The 21,912-nt window shown below is 36.1% G+C and overlaps 1 protein-coding gene across 1 annotated transcript; it reads right to left on the bottom strand.

Moving 5' to 3' along the window:
• Positions 1-5,681: 5,681 nt before the first annotated feature.
• Positions 5,682-8,451, bottom strand: LOC18424377 (uncharacterized). The gene is made up of 2 exons (XM_011630685.3): positions 7,707-8,451; positions 5,682-7,214 (listed from the first exon to the last, which is right to left on the bottom strand). The coding sequence occupies exons 1-2, from the start codon at positions 7,955-7,957 to the stop codon at positions 5,843-5,845; spliced, it is 1,623 nt and encodes a 540-aa protein (XP_011628987.2). The 5' UTR covers positions 7,958-8,451; the 3' UTR covers positions 5,682-5,842.
• Between the last annotated feature and the right edge of the window lie 13,461 nt (positions 8,452-21,912).

Genomic DNA, 21,912 nt, shown 5'->3' with positions numbered 1-21,912 from the left:
GGCCTACTATTTTATTTGGCATGGTCTCTTTAAAAAGGTTTTGGCTTCCTTTATCTTTGGCCAAATCCGACCGACCTTTTTTTATTTGTTTAGAGTTTAGAGAGAGAGAGAGAGAGAGGTTCAATAAAGGGCGGGCGGAAGGGGGTGTGTGTGTTTTGGTATTCGGGCGTGATGTCTGCGTTTGTGGTAGTAAACATCAGCCATGGTAGGCAGCTCCGTCGTGCATGGGCTTGCGTCATGGACTCATGGGCCTTTCCCTTTCAATCACTCACCTCACTTTGCCCGCAAACCCACGCAACTCTCTGACTTTCTCCTACCCCATGCTTGTATCATGTGGTCAGGCCCACACAACTATAAATGCGGGTTTCGTAATAAATATATATTTTAAATATAATTTAGTCTTAATTTTTTGAAAACATATAGTCTTTAACATGATGGTAATGGATATGAAAAAATAAATAAATTATAAAAATTAAAAATAATAATTATATTAAAAAAACATTTAGACCGTTACTATTGTTTTTAGATGAACCACCTATTTGCATCTAAAGATGGATGCAATCCGGCCTGCATGAAACAATTATTCAAAACTAAATCTCTCTCCTCTGTCTTGTACTTGAAAACTAAATTTCTGTCTCTCCTTCTACTCCTTTTTTTTTTTTTTAAGATGAAATTCTAGAAAATTAGGGTGTGGTTTGTATAAGGGTGAGGTTCTAAACCATCAAATAAAGCACATCTTCAAATAATGTTGAAAGATGTTGTTTCGGTACTAGAAATCATTGTGATGGTTTGAAAATATATTTTCATATCTAATTATAAAATTTAAAGCTACAAAAAAGTGTAGATCGAATATATCTATGAACACTTAAAAATCTTGAAAATTGACTGTCTAAAAAATGCATTATAAGATGTATTATTTTCAATATCTACAATCCATTTTTTTTCATGTCCATACTCCACGTCCATCTACTCGATATAAATATGGAAATTTTAGAATGTTTCAATTCATATTCTTGTAGGTTTTGCATTGTGAAGCTCAATTTTCATGTTTTTATTCTAATTTTGCCTTTGGTATGATGTCTGCCATCGTATCACATTTTTTTTATTTCTTTTGTTTTTGTGGTTTTCGGGCCAATTGGATGCTAAGATATCACACCCACTTTGATATTGGAAATATTATACTGCCCGGTAAATATATTTTTTTAACTACTTTCGTACGACATCAAACCCCATTTACAAAAAAAAAAAAAGCATAAATAAATTCGGTGAGTTTTTTCTCTAACATCAAACGGACCATACAATAATCCCGATGTCATTCGCTTTGTGGTAACCCTTTCCATTCCTCTATAAATTATTGTTATGGAGAGTTGTTAAGTCGAGCGAATGAATGATAACAAGATAAAGCACTCAATTTTTATGGTCAGGAGCTTGATCACAAATTACATCCATTTTTTTAAGCTTTTCATTGGTTTGGTTCAAATTAGCTACAAGTAGGACTTTGGTGTAATATATTATATTTTATATTCTTTTAAAAAAATTTAAGCTTTCATCTAAATCAGCCGAAGCATCAAATTTCTTTGTTTTTTTAACCAAACTGAAAAAGACCCGGTTTCTATCCGGCCAAGCCCGCATATGTAGAAATACGGGCCTATTAATAAATCTATTTTCGAAATGGATTTTTTAACTTAATTTTTAAGGACATGTAATCTCTAACAAGGAGATCATGAATAATAAATAATAAATAATTTTAAAAATCAGAAATAATAATTCTAGTAAAAAAACAATTGGGCCATTAGTTTCCATTGTTTTTGAGAAAGAACACCTACCTGCATCCATCTTTAAGATGAGTGCTTGCATCCTTTTTGGACCGTATATGCAGTCATGCAGTCCAGCCTGCATGAAACACTTTTCCAACTCAAAACGGCTCCGAAGCGAATCTGACAACACCAGGATTCTGAACTAAAAATTCGAACTTCCCAAATTTGATAGTCCATTTAATTGGCCGGTATAGATTTTCTTTCGTATCGATTTGATTTGGGGCCACTATTAAGCTCCTAATCCCCTTTTTAAAAAAAAACAAAATCCTGTTCTAATTACTCTTCGAGACTTTTGGGGTCCATAAAATCCCTAACGAGGTGTGTGAGTGGTGGGCCGAAATCAACAATTTGGTCGGACCAGGAAATCTTTTTCACTCACATAATACAAGTAATGGCTCTAACTGTACTGAGCATTTCTAAATTGAGGTGTTTCAATATTCCCACCCATTATTTGGGTGGAATTAGAGAAATTGATGGTTTAGCTGTAGTTGCTTTATATGTACGCACTGGTAGCTGTGATTTGTATAAGGTTGCAACCTTAAACAATCCAATTAAGGCACGCCTTCAAATTTTATTATAATATGTAATTTTGGCGTAAAAAATTCTTAGGATTATCTGAAAATCTATTTTAATATTTAATTATAAAAGTTTAAGCTCTAAAAATGGTTAAAATCAAGTAGATCTATTAACACTTGAAAATATTGAAAATGAAAGGTCTGATAATGTGTTTCAAGAAGCACTATTTTTGGGACTCAAAATCTTTTATTTTTACATATTCATACATTTCGATGTCAAGATGATTAATTAGAGGGTTTTTTAATATTAAAACAACCTTTTCTAATGGATTTTTCAAGTGCATTTCTCATTGTAATATTGAATCGTCCAATATGCCCATAATCGTCCCATAAATGGGTTTGAGGTGCATCTTTAATTTTAATATACCTAGTTATTAGACAAACCAGTTGACGTGCATTTTTAGAAAAGATACCTCATATTTAGTAAATCCACTAATCACAACTCACTCTAACATTGATCTTTACAATTCATAACTTTTTCAAATTATAAAGGTTATTGTTCGAGTGAGTTGTGATGAGTGGATTTACTAAGCATGCCATATATATGTATATATTAAAATAATGGAAAAAAAAAAAGTTTTTTTGCTTCAACCGAAATGGCAGAATCGGACCGAGGCAACTCAAAGCTAACCAAAGCGACTATACAAGGCATCGCTTTGCTTCGGTATAGGCCAAAATTCCAAAAGCTTCGGCCTCTCCTGCCGAAGCAAAGCGAACTTGATAACATTGCATAACCTTTTTTTCTCCTTGCCTTAAAGTCCTATTAGGATGCATTAAATGTGTTTAAAGAGAGTTAGAATTATAGAAAGCCCCTAATTAGGTGTACAACGTGGTCCCACAGGGCACCATGTAGGCCGCATAACCCCTTCAACTTATGTCTTTTCCCACCAAAACTATATGTCCATGATTAAAAACGATTAGCTGGTAATGCACAGTCCTAATGCCAAGTCTAACTCAATAATATCCAAAAAAATCCATTGATTTGATATTTTTAGGTTTCATGTTAACCCGATACTATTACGCAAGTAGCCCACAAGCGGTGTTATGAGAACCACTAGTTCCATTGCACCAGCGTGACGGGTCATAATTAGTCCCAACTGATTGGACTGTCGGTCTAATTTAGACTGAATTTTTTAATAAATAATAAATAATAATTTAAAATATAAAATACATTATACTAAAAAAATTTATGTACAAACCCAAAATAAGTTTCCATATATGCAAGATTGTCTTTTTTTTTTTTTAGAAATGTTACAATGAGTCCCCAAATTTTGTTGTTTGTTCTATTATCATTTTAAGCCCTCCTTGAGACTCCATTGGTCGAATGGCCCAAAACATATAAAGAATATAAAGACTATGTATTTGTGCAACTCAAAAGTGTAAATTTCAAAAATTTGAGCAATTCGAAGCTGCAACTTTTAAACATTTGGGCAGTTTCAAAGCGCACATTCAAAGTGACCAATACATAAAAAAAACTCTCACATTTGGGTGGTTAAAAATTCAACTTGCAACTTTTAAACATTTGGGCAGTTTCGAAGCGCACATTCAAAGTGACCAATACATAACAAAAACTCTCACATTTGGGTGGTTAAAAATTCAACTTTTCAAGTGCCTGGAATATGAAAATGAAAATAAAAAACATAAGTATTCGCATAATTCATAAGTCTAACTTCTAAATTATCCGAAGGTCTACTATTTTTTTGTATTTTAGGAGTGTCTAAAGTGCTAGGTTTGAATTGCTCCAAAACCCCTTTTTTCTTCCCCTTGTTTAGGAAGTTCGAGAGGAAATTCGAAAGTTCCACTCTCGAACCATCCAAACACTTACTTTTTTATGTTTCGAGCAGTTAGAAAATGTGACTTTAAAACTGCCCCAAACATAAAAGAACTAGCATTTCGAGCCAAATTGAATCTAAAAAAGAGAGAAAAAAAAGTGTTTGGGTGGTATAAAAGTCGAAATTTTGATGTTTAGTGTTTCTATGTTGTGTTTTGTAAGATTTTTGAATGTCCTACTTTTCAAACTGCACCAAAACCTATTGTTTTCTTTTTGTGTGGTTCTAGCGCCCAAACACTTAGTTTTGTATGTTTTATATTTTCAAACTTAGGTAAAATGAAAATAAAATATACTAAAAAGTTTTGGTCTCACAGGTATAATGTCTAAGACGCTAAAACTTAATCTAGTTTCATACATAAAATTCTCAAAAAATATTTGCCTAGCATTGTTCAGCCCGTCTAATCTATAAAAATTAGTTGGTCTGACAGTCCAAATTCAATTAAATGTTGATTTTAATAGGTTTTCTACCAAACTTAGGTTTTCAAGACACTAATCAATAGTCCAGCCACTCCGCCCAATCTACTCTTGATAAATATACACAGGACTTTCTAACCAAGAAAAATGCTCATATACCAGATAGGTACATAATGTACAATATGAGGCTCCCACCTTTTTACTAAGCAGTTGATGTAAATAGCACTAGCGAAGGGTTGGGTGTGTCCAGCCCTAGCCCAAAATATTGGCTCGAGGACCAGGTCGGGACAACGGCCATGGCTGATCTGACCAGGCCTACTTTTTACCTTTATTTATTTATTTATTTTTTAATTCTTGTTAATCCAGGCCTTGCCAGAACTAGGCCATGGCCAAGCGTCTCTTTGGTCTGGGCAAGGGTCTCTTTGGTCTGGGCAAGGGTCTCTTTGGTCAAGTCAGGCTAGGCCACCATGGACTCCAGGACCAAGCCAGCCGCGACCCAACCCAATGAGAGGCCTAAATATGATAAACCCTACTCCAGCATATTCATTTGGGGACTGCTGTTGCAGCACATGCTATCACCACCGTACCATGAATGCGATCGTGCATGCCATATTTTTAAAGGGTATGATTTATATAAGGCACCCACTTTTAACAATCAAAGCTGCACCTTCAAATCTTCTATTGTACTACCTTAAATTCTTAGAATGGCTTGAAAATATTTTTTCAAACAATTTAAAACTCCAAAAACAATGCAGGTTAAACATAATTATAAATATTTGAAAATCTTAAAAATAAATTGTCTAAATAATATATTACAAGATGTACTATTTTTAAGGCTTAAAAATATTTTTTAATTTTTACATCCACACATCTCATGATCATGATGATCAATGTTAAGGTTTTCCAGTGTTGGAAAAACTTTTCTATAAGATTTTTGAGGTACATCTCACTTCTATAGCATCGATTCACTTCTATAGTATAAAATTGATGTGTTATATAAACTTCTCCTTTTAAAAATCAAGTACCAAATAGGAAAGATGCAAATTTTTCTCTTATCAAACACGCATCAGACGCTGTACAAGTGATGCCTTATTTTTTTTATGTATAACTGAGAACATGTAAACTCAACAGAGAGAACTACATTTACTTGAAAAGCGAGGCACTGAGAAGATAATATACTCTGTGAACCATTAAACAACAAATATTCATAATCCTGAGAAATCATCTGCCATTGCACCTGTACTTGTACTTCCTGCAAGTTTATGAACCAAATCCATTAGTGAGTGCCCCTTCTCTTCTCCTTCCCCTACACATTCTAATCTCTTCTCGTATCTCATCTCTTTTTCTCCCTCTTCCTCATCCTCTTCTTCATTATTCTCATCGCCATCGTCGTAGTCGTCGTCGTCATCTTCGTCTTCTGGATTTTCTTCGACTTCCTCGACCGTGGTGGTCTTCTGTTTGGAAGGGCTCTCTGCAATATCCATTCCATCAGATCTGAAATTATCCAACCTAAGCCCCTTATATTTCCCTTCATGTGTGCTGAGGGTCAGATCAGGGCGCACCATTGCCTCCAGTAGGTCGGAACCACGGTCCTCCTCTTCGTCGTGCCTCTCTCGACCTCCCTTTCCCTTTCCCTTTCCATAGAGCATATCAAGCTGGTGAAAATAAGGACATGTTTTTGAATGCAGAGGCCTTTTCCGAGCATTACCCTTCGTCTTCCGAAAGTATTTGTTGATATTCTCCCACTTCTCCTTGCACCTCTTTGCGCTTCTGCTGTACCCGAGTCCAGCCATGGTTGCACTCACGTCCTCCCAGAGCGCACCCTTCCCTCCAGGTTCCCTAAACTTGAACTCGAGCCGGGTTCGAACCCGTATTAGTGCCTGAACCTCGGCCCGTGGCCACCTCCTTGATAAAGTCATCTCTGTTCCTCCTCCCCCTCCTGAGCCATCTGCAAGGGGCACTGTGGGGGCCTGTCCCGTTAGCTTCTCCAGGAAAGATAAAATGGCTGCTTCTCTCACAGATGCCAGCGTGCGCTCGCGTGTACGGGCCGCAGCCTCTTGCCCCAGTCTCTCCGCCTCACGGCTCCGCCACGCATCCTCGAGCTCCTGCCGCTCGCGATCCCGCTTTTCCAGCACCTCCACAAACTTTGCGTGGAGGATCTCTTGGTGCTCCATTACCTGCCGCACCAACCTCTCGAAGAAAGTGGACAATGCAGACACAAGTTCCTTATTCTTCTTGTTCCTCCTAGGCAGGGTCTTCGATACCGGAATCACTTCCGCCTCGGAGGGTCGTTTTTCCGAGGCCTGAAAAGCATGCCCCTCCGGTGGGATCGTGTGGTTGTCGTTGGTTAGGGCTGAGCTCGAGGCTGTTTGGAGGTCCAGAGCGGAGTTTCGGGGGAGAGAGCTTCCTGTGTAGATGGCTTCGAGCTCTCCAAAGAGCCTGTAACTGGTGATGGTGGTGGTGGTGGTTTTGGAGTCTGGTGCTTCAGAGAGTTTTTTTTCGAAGAATTTGGGGGTGGAGATGTCTTCTTTGGATGCAGTGGTGGGGTTTCTTGAGTACGTTGGATCCCCTAGCTTCCTGCAACCATTATTGCTGTGAATTATATGGTACTGCAATTACATTCAGATTGATTGTAGTCATGTTACTGACCTAAACCCCACATTGGTGATCCAGTAATATATTAAATGCCCACTAAAATGATCTCTCTCTCTCACTCTCTCTCTCTCTCTCAAAGCATAGAAATGGATGACGATTTCATCAGGCATTAACATTCTGAATAAAACCCCACGTTGGGAAGCAGCGTGGTCTGTTCTTTTAAATGCCTCTACCTCTCTCTCTCTAACCTAGGGAGTTTAGCAGGTAATATGTGCCCCTGGCCCTTCTCTCTCTCTCTAACTGAACTTTTGATTCACAAAAGAAAACATAGCTAGACTTTATATGGATATGGGATCGTCCTTTCCAATTTCACTCAAGCATAGCATGAGCAAATATAAGCTCAGTTGCAGGTAGAGAGAAAAGGAACCCATCTCTCCATGGAAACATAGCTAGAGAGAGAGAGAGAGAGAGTACCAGACTGGGCCTCTGATGTCAATGACTGAGCAGCGATCGGAGGCATGGGCGGCGCCACTAGGGTTGGGATCCACGACCAGCTGCTGCTGTTGTTGATGATGAAAGAATTGGAGGTGGCTACTAAACCTTTGCTGCTGCTGCTGCTGCTTGGGGTTGAGAGGATGTTGGTCATGAGTTGGAGCAATGGAGAAGAGGGAGCACCCATCCACCATGAATTGCTGCATCTCTGGGACACCATAACCCGACTGCATCTTCGACGACTCCCCCTTTCTCCCTCTATTCCTTCAGATTTCAAACAAAAATTTTCGATCCAAAAGCTCTTTACTATTGATCGCTAAAGAGAGAGGGAGGTTTTCCTGCCTGGTTCTGAACTGTGAAAGAGAGCGATTGTTTTTGTATTTGGTTTAGAGAGAGAGAGAGAGAGTGGTTCTGAACTGTGCAGTTTTCTACTTGGAGAGAGAGAGAGAGTTTCAGCATCTGGTTTTAGAGAGAGAGAGAGAGGTGTGGTGGGTTGGGGATTCGTGTATCAGAGAGATTTATGAAGAAAAGAGAGAAGAATAAATAGGAGAATAGGGGGGGGGGGGGGGCAAAAGCCTTCTCCCCAGATGGACCTCAAACTCTGAAACTCCGAAACAAGTGTAACAACCCTTCAAACTCCTCACCACCACTTTCTCTCTCTTCCCTCCTTTCTCGCTCTAAAAACCACCAAGACAACCCATTCGCTTCTTCCCCTAAAAACCTCCGATCAAACAACTAGTTATGCGGAGCATAAAAACCAGTACCACTTGGAGCTTCTCTACAGTCGGGAGCACAAAAACGAGTACCACTTGGAGCTTTGCTACAGTGGGGAGCACAAAAACCAGTACCACTTAACTCTAATATTACACGCACACTCTCTCTCTTAATGACGTCAGGCGAGAGGGGGCAGATATCTCTAAAACTGGGGTGTACGTACTGATTTAAGAGAGAGAAAGTTGAAGAACTTTTTGGAAGATTTGTGAGTGAAAGAAAGAGTATCCAAAAAGTAGAAATTGGGGGATGGGATGATTGAGCACTCGATGCCACCACACCAACGAGTCGTCGCCGCCGACACTTGTCGGTGCACTTGCTCAACCCACAATTACCATTTTGTCCCTTAATTATACACCTTCTCCAAACTACCCCTCCAGTTTCACACAAATTGCCAACCAAGACCATGCCGATTTCTTGCAACCGGCGTCTGTATTTTCGAAATTAAATTACTTGAAAAGGGGTACCTTTGTAATATTGACCTTGGAGTTATGGTTCTCTACTCACCGCCGGGGCACCGAGGGAGTACAGCGACCTCTCCATCTCCCTGTCCCTGTCCCTGTCCCTGTAAAAACACATTCAATGCTCTTCTTTCTCTCTCCTTCCTCTCTCTCTCTCTCTCTCTCTCTCTCTCTCTCCACCACAAAAAATAAATTCTCTTGAACCATCCCGAAATGACACCAATGTCCTCCTCCTCCACTTTAAGTACCCAATCACCCCCCGCGTTAATTCCCTCTCTATGGAAATTACCATACTACCCCTGCGCCGCCCTCTTTCCACAGCTTCTTGTCAGGCACTGGATGTCTTAGGCATTATCGTAAATGTCACGGGTGAGATGTCCTCTTTTTAATTCCTCATTTCAGTACCAGCCCCTGCTGGGGAGACCGGGTACCACCCACATGCAACGGTACCTCTGATTTTTCAACGACTTTTTTTTTTTTTTTCCTTTTAACAAGTCGAAGCAACGTACATCATATAAAGAGAAATAAATTTTAAGTTTTTTTTAGTAATTATGATCTACTTGATCTTTGTTATTTTAAAACACTTAAACTCTGTAAATAATATATAATATAATCTTAAGCCATCATAACATCTTCTAATTTTAATGGTTTTATGGTTTGATGGGGATGTTCTCCATCAAGATAAGTAAAGCTTCACCTCATAATTCATCAAAAATTGTAATTCAAACGTTCAAAAGCTGTTAAAATCAATCATTTCAGCTTGAGCAATATAGTCGTGAAAAAAAATATGATTTTAAATTTTTAAAATAATATATATTATAAAAAAAAATCATCTCACACTATCCATTTCACCCTAAAAATAAGTATTCACATATTCGAAAGATCCACACGATCTTTTTATTTTCAAAATTTATTGTCAGTATTTGTAATTGATTTTAGGCCATCATAACTATTTCCAATCGTTAAAGTGCTTTTTTCGAATGAGAATTTGAAGTGGGGCTTTATGTTTTTTTTATAAAGCCTAGGCCGTATAGAAACTTTCATCGCCTTAGTTATACGGGATAATTTGGGCTCCATGTATAAACCTCACACTTTTCCTTTTTAAAAGGGAAAAAAAGAAATTTCTAACGGGTTAGAGTTGGACGACTAGGATACACGAGATTTTGGGAGTGAATTGTGCATGGATACAAAAAGAAATACAAAATCATGCAATCAAACAGTTTTGAGTTAAAATTACACACACGGTTTGTCAACCTGAGTTTTTTACTTTTTTTTTTATAAAATCTCCACTATACCATCCTCATATTGCATCTTAGATTTTGGTTTTTAAATTTTTTCAATAGTTGTGCTCTAATGTTTGGGGCAGTACCGATCGGTACGATGTTAGCATCATCATACCACCTTCTATAGTGCTCTTCAAAGTAGTTCGGGTTTGGTATCTTCAAACTACAAAGATTGATTTTGTTAAACATTTAGAGGCGATTCATGCTACCCATTCTCGAACAATGTCTAGTGGTGCTCTTCAGAGAGGTCCGAAGTTGGCATCCTCAGAGCGCATTAGCTAACTTGTTTGCTAAGAAATAAGGTGGTCTGAAGATGCCAACCTTGGACTGCCTTCTCGACTGAGTATAACTCCTAACATTGGGGCATTGCCCAACTAAAAAAAAAGCTCAAAAAAAAAAAATAATAAAACGCAGTCTGAAGAAGCTTAGCCCAAAATTAAAAAGCCTAGGATTGAGGGTCAATTACGGGAAAATGGCCTTCCATGTAATCTTCTCCAAAATAAACTATTTTTTATTTTTTATTTTTTATGTTCGTACTAAGTTACTCGTTTTTGGCAAGGACCTGGTTTCTATGTAGCCAAGTCTGCATATGTAGAAAACGGGCCTATCAATAAATATATTTTTTTAGATAGGGTTTTGGACTTAAATTTTAACTACATGTAATTTCTACTATGGACAATATGAATATGAAAAAATAAGTGAATTTTAAAAACTAAAAATAATAATTCAACTAAAAAAAAACATTTGGACAGTTAGTTTCCATTGTTTTTAAATGGAACACCTACTTGCATCCATCTTTTAAGTTGGATGGTTTACAGTTTTGGACGCATATATAGTAATGCATATGAAAAAATAAGTGAATTTTAAAAACTAAAAATAATAATTCTACTAAAAAAAAACATTTGGACAGTTAGTTTCCAATGTTTTTAAATGGAACACCTACTTGCATCCATCTTTTAAGTTGGATGGTTTACAGTTTTGGACCGCATATATAGTGATGCATATGAAAAAAAAAATGAATTTTAAAAACTAAAAATAATAATTCTACTAAAAAAAACATTTGGACAGTTAGTTTCTACTATTTTTAAATGGAACACCTACTTGCATCCATCTTTTAAGTTGGATGGTTTAGAGTTTTGGACCGCATATATAGTGATGCGGTTACTTTTGGCAAGAGTTCTTTTTGTTTGTAATTTTTGCAACCGTCTTTCGTTTCTTCTAATTTGTGCATCGGCTCAAGTTGAGCGGAGCCGAGAAGCTTAGCTGCCAAGCGGCAGTACGGAGGACCGGGCCTTTATGAGACAGCTGGACGTGGCGCCGGCATGTCAACCATCTTGCTTGTCGGCGCCTCTCCCCCTCTTATTTCTCATATCCAATTTCTCGTGTTTTATTTTTGTTTGTTTTAAGCAAGGGATAAAACAAGCGGTGTGTCCAAGAGAAGGCCTTTTGTAACTGTTTCCACGTGCATTTCCTGCTGCGCACGTGCCTACCCAGATTTTGCCCCTTAGCAGAGAGAGAGAGAGAACGTGTAGAGAGAGAAAGTCAAATATTTTTTACGTGAAGGAGAGAGAATACGTTGACAGATAAATGAATTTTATTTCTTGTTTCCTACGTGAATAAGAGTCGACTCTCTAAACCATCAAATTAGAGCACACCTACATGTAGTGTCGCGAAATATGGTTTTAATGCCGGGGAAGTATTTTTTTTTTGATAGATATTTAGTTATAAAATTTAAAGCTTCAAAACTAGTGTAAATCGAGTAGATCTATGAAAATCTTGAAAATTGACGATCCAAAAATGTGTTACAAGATTCAATATTTCTAAAACTTGAAATCCATTTCTTTCTCATGTCAAGGGCTGAATATTACTTGTAATCGGAGGCGTCGTAGCAAAGCCGGTTGGCTGGGCTTGGCTCGGCCTTGAATTTGTACTCGGCTCTGCCAATGCCTAGTTTGGTTCGATCTAGCTCATTATTTATTTTAGCATGTACAGGCCTGGCTCGTTGCTACCATTGTGTAAATAAAAAATGAGCCGATTAAGAGCATCGTTAGAAAGTGCGAATCAGGTCGATAATCGGCTCTTACCCGAGTCGATTGCTCAATCCGAGTATGAGTAACTCGGCCGATTAGTGCCAAGTACTATAGCAACAAGAAAAAGTTAATAATTTATAAAAAAAAATCTAAAAAAAAGGAAATACTTATGTAAAATAAAATTAAGCAAAACATTTCAAAATGATGTAAAAAAAAGTAATAATCAAATAGATTCGGGGTATTTTTGAAATAATCTATAAAATATAAAAATGTAAAAAATAAAATTCATAGCCACAATATTTTTTAATCTATCAAAATGATAAAAATATATATATCTCAGAATTATTATTATTATTATTATTATTCTTTTAAATATCCCCATATTGGATGAACAAATCGGGCTTGACAATGGGCCGAGCCCGAACAATTCGACCGACTTTTCAATCCTTGGTTAAGAGAGAAATAAAAATGGCACCTCGACGCCACCGAATAAAAGGCACGAAATAACGTTTTAGAGAGAGAAGGGTTTTGCATGCGAGTGTTGATTGCGGTTTCGTAGGTCGCACGTGCAAGATCGTCACGTTATGACATGGGATCCATTCCACGTCATAAGAGTCCGTTTCCCAAGGTTGGACATACCACATATCGGTGGGGGCCGCTGCGGATTGATGCTGCAGTCCACGTGAGCGTGGGACCCATGCCCCAGAATTGTCATTGTTCCTATGCGGATTGTTTCTGCTCTCTCGTGAATGGGACCTCCCCCTACCTTCTCTCTCTCTCCACCCCCCGACTTTCTCTCTGTAGCCTTTCTCTCTCCACCCCTACTTTCTCTCTCTAGATTCTATGAGATTGATTTTCCATTTTTAATATTAAATAATCGCATGACAATAATTTTTTTTTATAGAGATGTAACTCTCAATTTGGAAACCTCGACATTGTCCTGCATGTCTCGTTTTCATTAAAGGGTGAGGTTTGCATAAGTTTGCCTCTTTTTATATTGTAGAGGTCAGGTGCACTTATAAAATTTACTTAGAGATGTCATTTTGGCGTGACAAATCTTATAATGGTTTCAAAATCTTTTTTTATCTGCAGTTAGAAAACTTAAAATTTAAAAGATGATACAGATCAAGTAGATCAATAAATACTTGAAAATCTTAAAAACAGATACAAGATGTACAATTTTTTTAACTTAAAATTCATTTTTTTTCCATGTACATTCATCTCAAGGTCGAGATGATTAATTGGAAGGTTCTCCTACGTGGAAACATTCTCACTGTAGGATTTTTGAGATGCACCTTTCCTCCACAGTATAAGGTTGCAACTTTATACAAACTTTTTCCTTCATTATAATCATAAAATTTAAAACATCGGAATCTATAGACATTTAAATTTATTAAAATAAATAGTCGAGGAAATATGGTACAAATATACTATTTAGAACTTGAAATTCTTTTCTTTTAAACTCCAGGCATCTCGAAGTTCATATGATTAACTATATGCTATACGGTTTTTAGACATCAGAACAATTTTTTTAAATTTATTTTTGGACTGCACTTTACCTCTATATTATAAAGTTGACATCTTATATAATTTTTTTTTCTTTTCTTCTTATTTTCAGATCAAGGAGAATTGCATCGAACTCGATCTTTGTCTAGAAATTAGCTGACCCCAAATTTCTAGAAATTGCATCCAACTCGATCTTTGATCTACACTATTTTTGAAGCTTTAAATTTTATAATTGAAAATACAAATATGTTTTAAGGCTATCACAAAGATTTTCAATATTGAAACCGCATTTTTTTTTTTCAGTATTGAAACCACATTTCTCGATGCTATTTGAAGGTGCACTTTATTTTGATTGTTTAGAGCCCTGGATCTATAGAAAACCCAACCTTTTTATAATTCTCTTGGCCCTCTAAAAATGACCACATTGGCCCCTCATTCATGGATACTAAAATCTAAATGGCATCACTCTCACCCTCTACAGAGAGAGAATGCCAAGCACTTCCAAGTATTGGAGGCCTCTATTTTTGTTTGTTTTTCTAATGTTTAGGGTTGCAAAGCAATTCCCATTAGAGGCATGAGGTTGAACAGACAAGCTTAGTAGCAGGTCAGGTATCAATTCTTGTGGGGTTACAAAGAGGGCAATTGGCCCACTTGTCCTCTAACAAAGGACAACATTGGCCTCGCTACCTCCTTTTCCCTTCTAATGGGGATGTCGACCTGTTTTTTTCCTTCCTCTATAATTGAGACGATCAGAAACGTCAAGATTATCTATTTTATACCATTTTTTGTAATTTAAGCTGCCTTTTATTTCCAACTTCTCACTCACAAAAGCTGGCATGCATTCGACATGAAAGTGGAGTAGTGAAACTTAATGGACCGGTGTTGCGAGAACCGGACCGGACAGGCCGGTTGGGTGCACGAAAACTCAGAGCAGGAATCCTTTGGTGCTCCTGGGATCACTCTTTCCTTCAATACAGTCAAGTCAACCTTAAACTCTTATGATCCTAGTCTTTGATCATTACAGGTTATAGACACCTTATAATCCTTCACATAAACCATAGGAGCACCAGAATATTAGCACCACAAATAGAAATCCTTAGGATATATTTGTTTTGTGTGAAAATATTTTTCGAGAAATATTTTCATATTAATGACATATTTTGTTTGTATGAAAATCTTTTCTAGAAAAATTTTTCACATGAACAATCAAGTGTGGGAATATTTTTACATCAATTAGTTGCGTATTAATGTGAAAAGATGTATTAATAAGACCAATTTGTATGAAAATATTCCCATATATGACCGTATGAGCGCATTTTTTCGTGTGAAAATATTTTCACGCGAACCAAGCATGCCATAAAGAATTTAGAATTTCTTTATGTGGTTAAGTGTAGGAATATTTTTCACACCAATTAATCCTAATGCGACTTTTCATACCAATTTGCAGGTAATTGGATGAAAATATTTCCACATCTTCTCAGCCTTTAGTTTTACACAAAATCCTCGGAAAACATCAATTCAAACTGATTCTATGTGTTATGGATTTGAATGTGCTTTCCAACGATTCACCTTAATCCAATATACCTTTGGAATGTAATGAGGACCATATGTTTATATGGCACAATTGTGCCATGAGATGTGTATGGCACAAGATGTGTGCTACACTTGTGTACTGGCACCTCAGTTTGCATACTAGAAGCTTCTAGAGCGATTTTGGATGAGTTTGATCACGAAATTGTCTTTCCATCGGATAACCCTACATCCTCCCCTTTCTTCATCCTCAAACCTCTCATTTTGTTTCAGATACTCACCTTTCAATTTGACTCCTCTGAGTTTACTTTCCTGCTCTTTTTCTCTGGAAAATATTTATAGAAGGTTGAGGGCTTGGACAATCAAATTAAGGTCCGCTTTAAATATTCACTATAAGATTGTTTTGATACTGAAAATTCCTCAAATCCGAGTATCTCAACCTTCACACACATGGATGTAAAAATAATGGACTTCAAGTCTTGGAAATAATACATCTTATGATGTATTATTTAGATAGTCAATTTTCAATATTTTTTAAGTGTTCATAGATATGTTTGATCTACAATATTTTTTATGCTTTAAAATTTACCTAACGATAAAAATTAATTTTTCAGGCTATCATAATTCTTTTCATTACTGAAACGATATCTTTCGACATTGTGTAAAGGCACACCTTAATTTGATTGCTTCGGGCATCAGCCTTATACAAACCACACCCTTTCTATTTACTTTAAATTAATGTTATAATGTAGAGAATACATTTTATTAGGACCAATAAATGTGAATTGGAATTAAACATATTTTTAAGAGTTTTATAGTTGAATTTATTATAATGTCTACTGAATATCAAAATTAAAATATCAAAAGCACTAGGAAAAGTATTTCACCAATCTGCAGTATACACCATTTTTTTAGCTTCAAATTCTATAGGTGGAAATGCATTTGTAGGATTTCACATGGTTTCAACATGGGACATGATTTCTCTGACATGGTTTTGAGTTGTTGCCTTGCCAAATTTTATAAAGTTGTGGTTTTACTAAAACCCCTTCCAAATCATTATCCAACTCAATATTTGTCATCAATTCATTGCAAATTTTTTCACATTTGCCTTAATTAGATTTTCGAGCTATTTTTAAGTGAATGAAATTTTATTTTCAAACTCAATTTTTTTTTCAAATTCAAATTGTCAAGGTTCCTTTTCTTATAATAATAACGAGAAGCCAGTGATACATTCATTCCATGATAATTTTTTTGAACGTTGAAATTCTATTGAGATTTTCGAAGTTACCAGCAACAAACTTATTATGATAAGTAAAAGGGAAAAGTTTCTATACTTCCCTAACAGTATAAAAGATCTATGTTTCTCCTACCATCCAGCTGTCCAATTTTGATCAAGAGAGCTACTCATCATTTGATCTTAGATTCGATGTCTAAAAGTATTTTATTTTTAGATTTTTTTTATAAAAATTGTATGAATATGAAATTTGGTACTTGTCATCTTCTCATTGGGGCGAACCTATAAAAAATATTAAAAACAAATTTTCGATAAAATATAATAACCAAAATACCCTTTGAAACTTTTAGGGTATTTTGATTATCTTAATTTATTGAAAATATTGTTTTTATATTTTTGGCTAGTGCTAGTTTAATAGAGGATTAGATGTCCAAAATTTGGTGTCAAAATAGTTTATAGGATTTAGAGGTATATGTAGGCTCGGTAACTAGGCATCTTCTAGAGAATATGTTTAGGCTAAAAAGGATTTGGCTGGTCAAAATATGTCCAAGAGCCGACTCAGAAAATCCCAAAAACTTCTAGAACACTCAAAAATTTTCTAGACAAATTTATGGCCCCAAAATTGTCAGTGATGTGGTCGGTGTCGCTAGGCAGTGACACGCCTTGTGTTGCTCAACAAAACTCTCACATAAGGACCCAAATGGACTTTTCTAGATGTACTTTTTAACGCCACAACTTCCAAATTTTATGTCAGATTTGAGCAATTCTTGGATCATTAGAAAGTTTTTGACCTCATATACTGTTTGAAATCAAGTTTAGCCTAATTTATGAGAATTTTAAGGGATCTATATGGCTAGGACTTTAGGTTATTAGTTATCAGTATTTGGGTATCAAATTAGTGTTTGGATTAGACTTTCTATGTTTATTAGGTTTAAGGGACTACTTTGCGATATTAAATAGGTTTAGAGTCCAAGTTTTAGATATGAGAAGGTGACTAGGGTACATGGTGGTTAGTTTTGGGGTATTCCATTGGCTAAAATTTCATTACGGCGGTTATCTATAGTTTCCCGTCTTTGGCATTCATCTAGGATAGTGGGTGAGCGGGAAAGAAGTTGACATCTGAGACACAATGGAATGAAGGGTCATTCACTGGAATGCATAGCACCCTGGGAAAATGTGGGATTGCAATGGGAAAGATTTGTAAGACATCAAAGAGAAATGCGATGATTATGAGGCAGTTATGTTTTGTTGAGACGCCTTTGACTATCAGGATTTGTAGGACAACAATGGGAACTGTGTTGCTTCTGAAAGGGCTATATTTTGTTGAGGCCACAACAACGATGCTACCTGGGACTGTAGATATTGATTATTGATAATGATGATGAAAATCCTAAGCCAATTGTACTTCTTTTGACATTTTCGCCTAAGGTCTTAGGTGCACAATTTTAAGATAAGGTTTTGGATTTTAAGTTATTTACCTATAGGGAAGATTTTCCCTACAAGGGAGGTTTTCATTGAGGATTTCAGCCCAATCTTCAAGATTTTTAATAAGCATAAACGTGGTCGCATCATGTGTGGGCTATCCAACTGTTCTGTTTCATAAAACATTTTTGCGATTTTGAAAATAAAGAGAACTTTTGAAACAAAATCAAATGCCCCGGCATATGACTTTAACAAAAAAAAATAATTAGGATCTGTTTTTAACCACATGACACATAATTTGAAACTTTTAAAAGATGAGGGAGATTTTTGAAAAATGAATGGTTAGCGGTTTAGGATCATGCCATCATGAATCATTTTCTGATTTTTATTTTTGGAAAGAAATTTTTTGAAAAAATAAAAAATAAAATAGTTATTTGTAAATATTCTTTTAAAAAAAATGTAGGTCTTACATTTTAGCCACCTATGACATCTTTGGTGGACCTTTATGTGTATGCCCAACATTTGTTGGGAGTTGGGACCTTCAGGATAGGAAATCAGTAAGTGATCTTTCATCTTTGAATCCTAGTCCTCATGTCTTAACCCAAAGAGGAGCTTTTTGAATTCTTCAAACAAACTGGTGTCTTGGATAATGCAAGATATTGCCCTTAGTGCTTAAGATTTTATTCGACGTCCAATTTCATTCCCCTACTGCCGACCTTTGAAGTTCAGATGATTAAGGTCCTCCAGGTTTACGTGAAGAGTACCTAGCCATAATATGTCAAGCCAATGCCCCTTTGAATCAATACTAACGTAGAGCTTCTGGCACTTTTTTTTATTTCCTCAAAGATATTAGACCCCATTTGTTGACCTTTTGAGAAATTTGCTTTAGATTCTGTAAGCTTTCTTTTTACTCTATGATTTTTTTTTTTTTTTTTCTCTCTTCTTATTTTTCCCCTTTGTTTTCCTTGTACTTTTTCATCACTCGGGTCTCGTTTCAGATTTCCATTTCGACGATTTTTTTCTTTTCTAGTCCAACATATGATTTGACTTTGATAGGTTGAAGAGGCTTTGAACTTAAAAATCTAGATGGCTTTTCCTTTTTTACTTCTTTAGATGGGGCCTCCTTTCTGGTTTGCTTGAAATTGGTAGTGCTTCTCTTTGTTATGGTATTTTACATAAGGACTAGCCCAAGACTTTTTTGTATCTCCTTGGGAACATGATCTCACCTTTCATTCTTTAGGTAGCAGGGAGGTTCTAATTTTGGTTGTATTTAGATTTCCCTTGACCCTAGTTTGGTATTCAACATCTCTTCAATAAAGGTTGCTCAATTCCTATTGGATCCTATTCGAATTGCTCCACTTGGACTTTGAATCATCAGATATTGAATCCCTTTCAGTTTCCTTAGCCCATTAATCCCTTGCTTGGGATGGTTATGTTTTCTCTGTTAATGGATAATTCTTATTATTAGTCCTTAGGCATGAATGCCCCGGAATAGGGTCCTTGATCGAGGCTTGAATACCTCTCTTGGCTATTTGAAAGGGTGAGTAAGTGTTCACCCTACTCTTCGATGTCCTTCCCAATTGCAACTTCAAATTTCTCCTCAAGTAAATCCATGCTGGACCCTACTTCGATACTCGAGTCTTGATGTGACTCTTAGGTGAACGAAATGAGTACCTCTTTGTTAATATTCCAGAGGTCAAATATATATATATATATATATATATATATATGAGAGATGTAGATAAAATATATATGGGTAAGGATGTACAGCAAGCTTTTTATTTTTTTATTATAAATTTTAAAATTTGTACAGTTTATATTCATTCTATTATGCTTTTTCAGTATATTTAAATTTTATTACTTTAAAATAATTCTAGGATATATAAGTATGTTCAAATTATATTACTTGTTTTCTTTTTATCGTAAATTTTTTTTTTTTTGTTCTTCTATTGTTTCTTGCATTTCTACTTGCAATTTTTGGTTAAAAATGACTGAACTAGTAAAGATATCCCCAAGTCAATGAAAGACCTAAAAGAAATTGATACTTGGAAGAACTTTAGAATATGAGGCTTCCAATATCTGAGTGTTTAATGATGGATGTATATTATGAGATTAGCCTTTGGTATAAGAAAGGCATAATCACTCTATTACCTTATGAATTTCAAGAAAAGTTTGCTTCAACTTTGAATGTAGTCAATAGTACATCTTCAACCACTCAATTATATATCAAAATGAGAAAAATGATTATAACCTTCTAACCATCTTGTACAAAGAATAAGTAGCGATTCAAATTGGGATCTTGTGCTTGATTGGCCGCTTTATTACTATGTAATCATACAATATCATAAACTTTACTCATGTGCACCAGGTCTTTTGGTGTTAACCAATTTGATGCTCTTAACTTAGGGAATAAGCTACGAATACGTTGTCACCTAAAATGAATAATAATTTAAGTTATACTCTCAGCTATTCGACCTTGATCGGATAGTTGAAAATGCATGTTATCATTTAAATTTTAATATTTTTCTACAAATTAGATTAAGATGAAATTTTGGACGGATCTACTACATATTAAGGAACACAAACAAACTATAAAATAAATCATTTTCCAAAATTTAGAGTAACCAAACTACCCCTAAAAAATGATTAGGGCAACTAGTCATTATAATTTTTTTGAATATTGTTTTTTTTATTTTTCTATGATAGATGATGGTATCAAATAGAAAAAAGATTAAAATTCAATTAATAACAGGAATTATCAAACATCTGATCAAGATATGCTATAATGTGAATGTATCCTAAACTACTATTCAATTTAGATACCACCTATTGGTAGTTTTATTATGGGAAATGACCTTGTGAGACCCACCTAAGATATGCTATCATGTGAATGTATCCTAAACTACTATTCAATTTAGATAGTTTTATTATGGGAAATGACCTTGTGAGACTCTCCTACACCCATGTGTGTAGGACCTCAAAGGATCACCATTAAATTTAGCACAAATCTCTAGAAAAATCAAGTACCACGACCATGTGATCACTTTTCTAGAAATCTGTATCAAATTTAATGGTGATTCTTTGAGATCCTATACACATGAGTGTGTGAGGGTCTCATAGGATATTACTCTTTATTATTATAATACGTACACTATATATTTTATATATTTATTTTTCAAATTTCTTTTTGTATATTGTCAGATTGGTGATTGGGCCAATCCTTATGAGAACCGGTGAATGTGGCTCTAAACCCTAAATGATCTTAATTAATAGTCTTCCCTTTAATTTTCCCAGGATCCATGAGAGGACGGGCGTGTTAAAGTAAAAGGCAAAATCAATGTTTGATTCGGATACAAATTGGGGATCGGCCAGAATGAATCAATTACCGTCAAGTATTGGCAAGCGGTTTGAGACTTTGTTGGATCCAGATACAAATTGGGGATAGCTCAGGATGAATCGATTCCCATCAAGTATCGGAAAACAGTTTGAGACTATGTTGGAGTGGGTGATCTAATCCAGATAGGGCTGATCACCTTGCTCCCATTTTTTATTTTTTGTTATTATTTTTTTTAACTTCTTGTTTTGACCCCTTCTCACCCTAAGAATTGCTGATTCAAACCGGCTTTTTAGATAACTTTGGCCCTGTCGATCCGGTTTTTAAAACAACAGGCAAAAAAAAAAAACGCGAGTCCCAGGAATCGGTACTTACCGTGTCGGTTCCGGCACAAAACCGAGAACCGCCCGAGGTCCTAGAGCAGAACCGCTGTGGTTCTCACTCGATTCTAGCCTTCACACATGTGTACGTGTCACACATGCCCACACGTGCACCGGTTCAGGCCTCACATGAGTGACACGTGGCCATCGCACGAGAGTGACACGTGGCAACTCATCTCTTGTTTGCCTCCATCACGTTTCTACACGCACAACAAGAAATCTAATACACATTACTTT

The sequence above is a fragment of the Amborella trichopoda genome, chromosome 9 (assembly GCF_054954075.1).
Source record: "Amborella trichopoda isolate Santa Cruz 75 chromosome 9, AtrichopodaSantaCruz75HAP2 v2.0, whole genome shotgun sequence".
Classification (NCBI taxonomy): domain Eukaryota; kingdom Viridiplantae; phylum Streptophyta; class Magnoliopsida; order Amborellales; family Amborellaceae; genus Amborella; species Amborella trichopoda.
Note: the sequence above shows the minus strand (reverse complement) of the source record. Positions and strands in the feature narration are given on the sequence as shown.

Coding starts and splice junctions, on each gene's coding strand:
- LOC18424377 (XM_011630685.3), bottom strand. CDS start 7,957: ATGCAGTCGGGTTATGGTGTCCCAGAGATGCAGCAATTCATGGTGGAT. Junction 7,215..7,706: donor GACATCAGAGGCCCAGTCTG/GTACTCTCTCTC, acceptor TAATGGTTGCAG/GAAGCTAGGGGATCCAACGT.